General features: G+C 34.3%; 1 protein-coding gene across 1 annotated transcript in view; it reads right to left on the reverse strand.

The window, feature by feature from the left end:
• LOC149789192 (protein SHQ1 homolog) overlaps positions 1–9,124 on the reverse strand; it is an 82,827-nt gene extending 73,703 nt beyond the window's left edge. The window contains exons 1-2 of the mRNA XM_089975335.1: positions 8,999–9,124; positions 1,802–1,918 (exon numbers count right to left, since the gene is read on the reverse strand). Of these exons, the coding sequence (XP_089831461.1) occupies positions 1,802–1,876 (75 nt within the window). The 5' untranslated portion in view covers positions 1,877–1,918; positions 8,999–9,124. The remainder of the gene's footprint in view (positions 1–1,801; positions 1,919–8,998) is intronic.
• Between the last annotated feature and the right edge of the window lie 2,119 nt (positions 9,125–11,243).

Here is an 11,243-nt window from a genome sequence, read left to right on the forward strand (position 1 = left end):
AAAAATAAGTAGTATACGAGTGGAGAATGTTGGGTCACCAAAACAAAAATTAAATAAATGGTTAATAAATATAATTCGAGGTAATTACTTGATAGGCAAAAAAGAAAACTTTTTTCTTTTACATACTACACATCTTCCACCATATGCTATTCTCGCATTTTTTGTTGCAACCGTGGATAGATCATTAGTTGGGGTTTTAGTTCTACAGCATAAACAATATAGATTCATGTATTTATATGATATGGATATAACTGATTTCTCAGCAACTCGAAAACGAGAACCTGTCAAACACCATCCTGCATTACCGAACTCAATTAGGATGATAATAATAGGACCATCTGGATCGGGTAAGATGCAATTGTTACTTAATCTTATGATGAGATGGCTAAAATGGGATAATTTGTATTTGGTAGCACCATCAGTTGATGATCAGAGATGCTACGATGTTCTTAAAGATTTTAATGAAAACGCGCTATTACTGGACGACGATGTCATTAAATTTATAACCGATATTGATGAAGCACCATCTGTAGATGATCTAGATGGTTTTATTAATAATTTAGTTTTGTACGATGATGTGATGCTAGACAAACAATCAAATCCAGCTAGAATATTTTCTCGAGGAAGACATAAAAACACTGATGTGATATATGTTACTCAGCGATACGTACAGATTCCTAAAGTAATGAGGGATAACTGTAATGTTTTAGTTTTGTTTAATTGCACAGACACACATACGCTGCGCAATATTCATCAAACTTGGTGTAACGGAGATATGGATATAATTAAATTTAAAAATTTCTTTTCATGAGCACAAGCTACTCTGCATGGATTTATAACAATAAATTTATATGATCCTAGATCCCGATATCGTGTAGGTCTTGATAAGATATTTTAATTAATAGCAGCAGAGAGGGCGCGACCTCAATTAAGACGTAACTGCGTAAACAACGTGCATAATAAACTAGAAAAAATCACCAACGACAATGGAGTAATATCAATTAGAAATTCCATGGAGACTCTCTCAGTAAAGTGCTGATGCTTTTTTTAAATCTGTCGACACTTTTCTCTTTTTCGATCATTTGTAGGAAGGCTTATTTTCAATATTTGGACGTTTTTCGACCATTGGTCTGTTCGTCCTCTCTGCTGCTTACGGTATATATACTCACTTATAAGCAGAGTCCTAGTGCAAACTGCATGGACCCAGATCTGCCATCAAGATCAGGGACTGTGCAGTTTGATAGGAGTAAACAGAAGAATAAACAACAAAGACCCTTTATCTGCAGGTGCATTATGCTATGGCAAATCAGAATCTTTGTTGATTGCAGTTTGACTAGACAAAACAAGTATATACTCACAGAATAGAAAATATTACGACAAGTTTGCTTTGGTTTCCATCTGTACAGCTAGTTATTTAATTTTGCTCAATTCCTTCCACACTTTCGCACTGAGTACTCTACAAAACTGAATTTATCAGTTATTCTGATACAAATCAATTTCATAAAAATTATGATGACTAGCAGTGCCCGGTCATTAGACCATACACAATGATGAAGCTTTACTCTGAAAATATTTATTATTTTGCTTAATAATCTTTAGGTATTGTAAACAAATGAGTTTCATCTGGGACTGTTGAAGAATAATCTTTTTCTGTCACTGGGTCTTAATTTTGTTGTCTTGCAACAGCAATAAAATCAACAACAAAATAATTTGTACACATGAAAAATGGTGATATCACAGTATTCTACAAATACATTAGTAAGATGAGTCAACACTGAAGAAAATTAAAACGTGAATTCACCTTGGCAAAAGGAGCCTTTATGTTGATGATTAGATATTCTTCATTCTGGCTCAAACCAAAGGCTGGAGTCAGCATCCTGCTTTCATTTGATGATGCAAATAGTTATTACAGTGAATCCTGGAAATCAAGACATGATATTATTTATCTGTCCATTAATTCGTCATTTCATCCAAAAAGATAAAATAGGAATAAGTGTGCATGTATATAAATGGTTGAGTGACACACCAGCACAATCAAGGATATATTGTGCACAAAGGCAACCAAAACAAAGATAAATGCAAGAAATTAAACTTTTGTATATAACTGAACTAAAGTCCATGATCATTCCAGCATGAACATCATCACAAATGCATCCCAGATCAAAATGGCTGCCTCCAGTAGTTACCTCTAATGAGATGCAGGGAGATATATATCTGGCCCATTCTAAGTACCCATGCTTCCAGTGGGAAAATGGGAATAAGAAATGAAAAATGAAAGCAATGATCATTACTTTAATGCAAACTTTTAATCTTTGGGGAAAAAATCTGACTTGGAATGGTATTTAGTGCTCATTAAATCAAACCATATTGCCCCAAACAAACCTAAATATAAAAGCGGATGTCTAGGATGGACAGCAAGGCTAACTTAAGGCAAAAAAAACAAACGACAACTACACCATACAGTTTGCACTGAAAACCAAACAAAATACAGTAGAATTTGTAACTACATAATAAAATAACATTTTAGTTTTATAGCCATTTCAATAATAGTATTATTAAATGAAGTTTTCAGTGACATGTGATTTTTCTAGTGTCATACCAACCTACAGTTACCATACTAATGGGAAGTGCAAGTCATGAAACAATAAAATTCAAGCCTAAATAATGAGAATCAATCAATTAATTAATCAATCAAGTCCATCAATTAAAGTTTAGCAACTCCAACCTTAAAAGATTCAAAGGGACTCCGATCCCAGTATCTAACTGTCACAATAATTACCAAAAGTTTGTTATTACACGTATTTTTATATGACAAAATAACATAAAGGACCACCTATTTATTGTTCTGCTGTGTTTTAGCTGATGCCAATCATCATACATCTTGTTTTAAAATCTGTATAATCTTCATGAAGGATTGTAAATATTCACTTATTCTCCAATTTATTGCAATCCAATCTGTTAGTCGGGAGTTACACCATAGTTCACTTCATGACACGATCATTAATAAATATATCAAGCTGCAAATTATTTGCAACCCTATACAAATAATGTAGTGACTACTGTCTTCCTCAGCGAGTTGTTATAAAAAAAAAACAACTTTAAATTTAACTGTTTGCTTGCACTGTAAAATCAGCAAATAAATATTTTTTATAGTTTTGCATTTATGGGACCGAAAAAGTACATTTTCAAGCAAGTTTACCTTTCTTTATTTCCTTTCACTTTTAATTATTGTTATTTGAAAGTAGGCATTCAATATTGTTATCATTATTTCTAAAACATCTCCCTCAGAGTAACTTACCGAAGGCAATTTATGTACATAAAAAATATACATATTTTAGTGTGATACCAATCACATTTCTACAATGGATTAACCATACAGTACTAACATAAAACAGAACAATTTGAGTTTGCTGGGAAAGTTTTTGTTGATTTGAGACAGAAAAGTACATGTGAGAAATAAGTCCTAAAATGCGACACCCACACAACATACATATCAGGGTACGTCTTAAATTGGACTATTGAAAACTAAAATTGGTTTGATCTTTTGATAAGCTTCAAACAAAAACAATCTAATAATCATCTAAAATCATATTCCATGAAAATAAACATACATGACAGCACATGCCCAAATGTCTTAACACCATATAGAGATGGTCATGTATTCTAAACATGGTGGTCACTGATGTTCCAGTTTACAACCAACCTTAGACAAATATGTTTAAGAGGTCAATGTAAAAGTCTATGTGAATATCTGGGGGTTTGAATCATTGCTTACAATTTACCTACAAGGATTATATAGTACCTGTATGATTTGATGGTAAACTGTAAGCAACAATATCAGCTCCTCTGCTTGAGGCTTGGTCAATTCTGAGGTGACTGGAGCTCTTGGCCCAAAATATATTCAGCCCATTTCAAAGTGAGTTCATAACAAAGCTGGCTCATTACTGATTCAGTCCATAGAAATTTAATTTAGAAATCATGACTGTCACAGTCAGCCCATTCTGGTATCAGCTCATAACAAAACCAACCCACCACAGATGTATATACAAATTTAATTTTACTTAACTGTCAGCCCATCAGACAACACTATTTATTTTGTTTAAGTCTTAATTATTGATATTCTGTATTTTCTAAGCATTTTCTTGGCTTCATTCCTTAGAACGGCATACCCATATCAGTAGCATTACTGGCAGAACCAACTTATTGTTTTACGAGCTAATGCCACTCCTATGAAATGAGGCAAACCTTGCTTGAGACTGGTCGGTAAACAACATATAATGAAAGATCAGTGCAGCTGTCATAAAGACCCTGAGGGCCAACTTTAACAGTTTTGGTCAGTTTACTTGGACTGATAGATAAATGTATCAAAAGCTAATGAGGCAGTGTGTTCAGATATACAGTCCTACCAATAACTGATTCAGAGACTAATATTATATTTCCGATGAACGCTGAAATAAAAAGTACAATTTTAACATATTTGATTTTTGTCAACTCTTTACTCCTAAAGTTAATTATAATGTCAAATTGGTCAAGTAAGTGCATTTACTCAGATTAAATTAAATATTAACTGTTCTAAAATTTAATACTACTATATCTTATAAAATATATAGTATTATTAAAAGTAAAAGATGTCAGATCTATCAAAATGAATATCAGTGTCACACAAACCTGTCAAATTAACAGTTTGTGCAGAACATGTTGCCAAGAGTGAACATAATTTATACTCACTGAGTGATACTGATGTTACAATTTTAAGAAAACATGTTCCTGGAGAAACCCATGCTGCATGGAAAGGAAGTTGTCATACATACATTGATGTGTTTTGAGACTATAAAGCATCAAGTCAGACACGTACATACATTGATGTGTTTTGAGACTATAAAGCATTAAGTCAGACACATACATACATTGATGTGTTTTGAGAATATAAAGCAGTAAGTCCGACTCATACATACATTGATGTGTTTTTGAGAATATAAAGCAGTAAGTCAGACACAGAAGTGGAGGCAGGCAGGCAGGCAGGCAGGAGGGTATGTGTGACCCTGTAGCCCTCGCGAAGTGTTTTGGCCAGTGTAGGGTGGATTTGAAGTGCAGGATAGGGTTGTGTGACCCCACAGACCTTGCTGAGCATTTTGGCCAGTGAAGGGGAAATTGAAAGTGGAAGTGCGCATCTCCATAAGGGCCTTACTGAGCAGCCTGGCCGGTGGAGGGGAGATTCAAAATACAAGCAGGAAAGCAAAGATACGGTTTTCAATTCTGGAACAGTGAATTGTGTTCAATTATGGCCATATTTAGCTGTTATTCTGTGAAAAGGTATATATATATTTGTGACTTATGGATGAAAAACTGTGTATTCATGGAGCTAAACTGTAGAATGATATTGGGATCATGATACAAATATGATAACTGACTTGGTGAGTTTGTTATGTAATGCAATGATAGAAATTTACAATTAAAAGAGAGCTTGAAAAACAGGACTTAAATCAGCTTCATTTCACATTTTATTATCATCACGAGAGTAGTGTTAGTGGGAATGTGCTTGTGCATTATTAGTGTTTTATGTCAATAAATGTAACATTATTTGTGCATTTTTTCACTGTCTGTCTTCGTCCTTTGGATGATTATCACTTGTCCAAGACATTCACCCTCTCCAATCTTAAGTATCTAAGTGTAGGGTAGTTCAAGACAAACAGAATAAGTAGATTTAGTTTTCTTTAAAACAAATGCAGCTCTAAGTAGAAGCACACAACATTCAATTATGTTTGCATGTGATTTAGATCTTTAATGTAGCTTTACAATTTTTCAGTCACATTGCTACGATGTCTGCAGTGTGGCAGTTTATAGTGATGTCTAGAACTGGGGCATCATGCCGCAGACATGTAGCATGATGTTCCACCCAGTCACATTATCCTGATACCAGACCGACCAGTCCTAACACTAACCTCTTAATGCTGAGTGAAAAGCAAGGCAGCTGTTAGTACCATTTTTGTAAGTCTTTGGTATGACTCGGCCAAGGATCGAACCCACAACCTCCTGCATCTCAGGCAGACCCTCTAACCACTAGGCCACTGGAGCAGTCAATAATGTTTGCACTTGATCACATATTAAGGTTGACCTCGTCCAACAATGTTCACATACTTTAACTTGATTGAAATTCAGCCTTCAATCAAAGAGAATTCAATTACTTTTGTTCTTGATAATGATAACTAGTTTCAGTGATATAAATCAGTCAACGACTAATTTGTTTTATATTATATTAAATATTTAGCTAATATACAAAATTACATTTTTAATGGCAGGTGCTGGATTTGAGAGGATTATCACCTGGTATAAGATTAATAAAGTGGAAATAATAAATGCAGCAATAAACCCTTTTCCATTCAACTTTATTAGGTGCCAATCCAGGAATTTCTAAATTAGGGCTAGAGCTGTCAAAATTTTAGAAAATTTCTGCTGGTTACCCATCAATCCTAATGATGTTTTCTAGGTACCCGATTAAAAGGAAACTATTAAATGTGTACAAACCTGAAGTCAACATTTTTTAATTCATAGTATCCTATAGATATCACTACCTAATGTCATCTGGTTCAAAGTCCAAGAATTCATCCTCCTTTTCTGATAAAGTTTCAAAATCCCCCATCATCGCCTAGTAAATAGTTGTGGTCCAGTCATCACAAATTTCATCTGACTTCTTTCCTTGACCTCACAACTGTATGCAAATGCTTATTTAGAGACTGAGCTTTAGCTTCCTAAGTAACACTTTGATCAGCAACTGAAAACATCATGTGTGGCAAGATCAAATAACCACCCTCTTTTAATTGCCACTGTATCACCATCGCGGCTCAATCAAAAAATTGTCATGTGCGAAAACATGCATTGGGATTATGGTCAATTATTTACTGGAAGAAGCAGACCGCTGCTTAGCACTGAATAAGTACATGTATTGGCAGCTCAATCAAAAGAATTGTCAACTTGAAAACGATTTGAGTGCTGCCTTTACAAGTACAGGCAGAAAAGAAAACAAGTGCATAGTAAACAGGTACCCTATGGCTCATTTCAATACCAGCTTTATTATCAATGGGCGTGTACTCTAGTACCTGGATACTCAATGGCATCTTTAATGTAGGTATGCATTACTGTTTGCACAACATCTTTGTTTAAGATTCTACCAATTATTCAGTAATTTGTATCAAGTTTAAACAGAGAATTTAATTAACGTATTTTCATGGTTTCAACATACTGCTCTGAGCCCTTTATTGTCAATTCTATCTTACTTCACTAGTGACTATTTAATTAAAGTGTATGTCATACTGTGGTCATGTAGGCACATTTACTGTGATAAAATTAAATATCAATTGTTGTTGTAACATTTTTTAATAATCACCATTTAAAGGCATATGTAATTAAATTCTTGAAAATTGCACTCGTTACTGCAATAGTCATTACTGAATGTATATATGACCTGTATGACTTGTACTTTAACTGAATACTAGCAATCATATACAGATAGACTGAACATAAAGAAACACACATAGATTTTAATTTTAAAAAAAATTATTAAATGACCATTGATAAAGGAGATTACATCCACATTACTGTAACACAAATCGCGGACTGATAGGCCAAGTATGTAATAGGCATAGTATGTAAATGGGCCAATTTGGGTAGTCTGATTTCCTTATAGGATGTGAATGTTAGTAGGTCAAATCTGCTGTGGACCGAGTCAACACTTGTTGAACAGTGTAAGACATCTCCCATAATATTTGCTTTTGGGTGTGTCCCAGAAACATAACAATATGGGGATATGTCTAGACCCACAAAGAAAGACAACAAACTGGATCCTTATGTTTTGGGGTTATAATATAATCTCAAATAAATATCAAGGTCTTTGTCTTACATTGATGTAGCAACAGAAAGTTGTGTGAACATTCAGTTATAAGAATAAACAGATTTTTCATTCTTTCTGGTACTTCTGAAGCCTTTTGTGCCTTTTTTTTTTAATGGGCCCCTCATCATATTTGCATGAAAAATGATAATAATGATTCACATACAAGTTGAAATTATACCTTACTCTTAAAACTAGTTCATATTCATTACAGTGTACTAGTAGTACATATATACATTGGTCTGAAATCACAATTTAGTAACAACAATTGCCATTTTAGAATTTAATTATAGTTAGGTCAATTTCCATATCTTTAAATAACATCAATGACATTAAAACTGAACAAATTAACATGAATACTTCCACAATTCAACAAAGAGATGAAAGGTCATATTGGCACAATTCTTAACAAATTCTTCATCAATTTTTCATATTGAACGGGTTTTCAACTAATTTTTAATTACAGTAAACCTTTATTTCTGTGGTGTAAACTGTGTATGTTGCGACATTAAATTTTGAATCTTAAAAATGTCATATTTTCTTTATAATTCTGACCAATTTTGTGCAACATTATACAGTTCAAGTAGTTTCGTGAATCAGAGTGAGAAGAACTGCCGCCGATAAATATTTATGGCTGGGGTGGGGGATTAATAAAGAGATGTGTTTCTTCTTTATACTGTCAATATTCAGATTTGATTTATATTCACAACAAATGACATGAATTTGTTTTCATTTCTTGAAAAGAGTTTAAATTTCACCTCCTTTCGCCTCAAATTTAAAATTTGAAATTAAATACCTACGTCTCATGATATCACCCGTCATTTGTATATCAATAAGTAGATCTCCGATCTGTTATCAGTAAAGTCGGGGGGTGGGGGGGGGCCAGAAAAAAAATGAAATCAATTCGTTGATCTATCATCGAGTCTGAGTCTAACCTCGAAAAAATATTACACACCAACAAAAAACAAACTGTACCAAATTTAATAAATGATAACGGATTTGGATAATATGCTTTCTTGGTAAAATGTTCGCTTTTTCATACAATGAAGTGTACGTGTGTTTTTAAGCTCAATTTATATCGTGTTTTTGCCATTGTTGACATTAATTACGTACCCACGTGCCAAGAAGAGTCGGTATGACTAAAAGGGATCAGGGTCAAAACGGACCGGTACCAAAAAGACCCACGACCAAAACGGACTAGTACTTAAAAAGACCCGGTCCGAAAAGCCCCGACGCAAAACGCCCCATCATTTATGTATCAATGACCAATTACTAGTATCATGTCTATTTAAAGTAACTAATACGTAAATATAAAATCCTTGTTTTACTGTGAAATATCTTTAAGTAAATGCAGCAGAGAATCATTGTGCAGTATGTCACAATCGTACGTCAGTGATCATGAAAATAATTACGACACGATACTACATGTTCTAAGTAAAAAGACCAAAGAAGGCAAATAATAATAATTGTGTAAGAAAACAGTGGAAGTAAAGCGAATCAATTATGTCTTTGTTATAACATATTACGACTGAATACGAGCTAGTGTCATCCACGTGTGCTTTGTGCATGCCAACTTTGTCATGGTAATGCCTTAATTAATGACGATTTCATTAATGATAGATGAATATTTTCATTTGAGAAGACTATTGACTTTTCCTGTTTCGCATACATTCAATACCGTTAATACATGTGTATGCATAGTTTATGTGCGTTGATTATAATTCATGCTTTCAACAGACATTTGTCAAATTATGTGCCTTGTAGGCACCGTTATTGCATTGTGGTTGCAATGAAGGTCAAGTCACAAATGGAAAAGAATTAAGAGGTAATTTATATAAAACAAAATAAACAACAAATTTTTTATGGTGGGATAGAAAGAAGAAAAGATGTAAGGCCTAACTAGGATAAGCAACAAACGACAAACAAACGCTAATGCCATTTCAGATTTATAAATTTGTTTATAACAACAAGAATTATTGCTAATACATGAATATTAAAATCTAATATCAAGTACTACAACAATATTGCACATAATGGCTGTCAAATAAATTTAACATCAAAATATAGTAAACAATTCTACAATAACAGCAGCAGCAGAGGAGGCGAACAGACCACTTGCTGGAAGGTCCATTATTTAAAACTAAGGCTTCCTACAAAAAAATAAAAAGGGGGTGGGTGAAGATATCACTGCTGGAAGGTCTATTTTTGAAAGCTAAGGCTTCCTACGAAAACGAGAAAAGGTCAATAATGTCAAACTGGTTTTTTTTTTAATAAAAAAATTTTGTTTACCCGTCGGGACATTTATTTGTGGCCGTGCCTCCTCTGCTGCTATAATTATCAACCATTCATTTTATTAAGACCTACACGAGTAGTGAATGGGGACGATATAGCCTCAAAGGGGAAAATACATTACAAAACACCCTGGGACGATATGGCGTCAATGGAATTTAACATTGGAATACAGGCCCGGCACTCTGGGGACAAGGGGAATTTAACATGGGGAATTTTAACATGGATGGGACTGTATAGCGTCAAGGGTAAATGAACATGGATGCGACTGTATAGCGTCAAGGGAAAATGAACATGGGAGATGGAGATAACACAGACAATAGACAAACACTGATACTACACATTAAACAACAAAATTTGGGAAGGCAAGAAAGTCAATTCTTTTCGAGGCTTATGAGTGACCCTTACATTCACTTCACTTATTATATACTATCCACACACGGAAAGGTGCCATAACTAACCCCATTATACTATCCACACGCCGAGAAGCAAAACCAAACTCAAAATATACTATCCACACACGGGGAGAAGCCATAACAAACTCCATAATATACTATTCACACACGCAGAGATGCCAAATCAAACCCAGAATCTACTATCCACACACGGGAAGCAGCAAAAACATAACCACAATCTACCATTCACACAGAAGGGAAGGTTAAATAACTACACACTCTACTATCCACACACGGGAAGCAGCAGCAAAAAGAAACAAAAAAAAAAAAAACACACACACACAAAAACATAACCATACTCTACTATCCACACAACGGAAGCAGCCAAAACATAACCACAATCTACCATCCACATAGAAGGGAAGGTTAAAAAACCACACACTCTGCTATCTACACAAACGTACGTGAGCGCTTACAAAACCCAATAATTTACTATCCACACACGGGAAGAAGCCAAATTAAACCCAGATTCTACTATTCACACACGCGGAGAAGCAAACAACTAAACACACATTTACTATCCGTTTAATATTTGATGTGGCAAGAAGAAATGGTACAATACGCAACAAAGCGATTATAAGTTTACACTCCAATCTGTCTGCACTGAAATGGTA

Source organism: Sinohyriopsis cumingii, chromosome 11, assembly GCF_028554795.1.
Source record: "Sinohyriopsis cumingii isolate HCF-2022 chromosome 11, ASM2855479v2, whole genome shotgun sequence".
Taxonomy (NCBI): Eukaryota; Metazoa; Mollusca; class Bivalvia; order Unionida; family Unionidae; genus Sinohyriopsis; species Sinohyriopsis cumingii.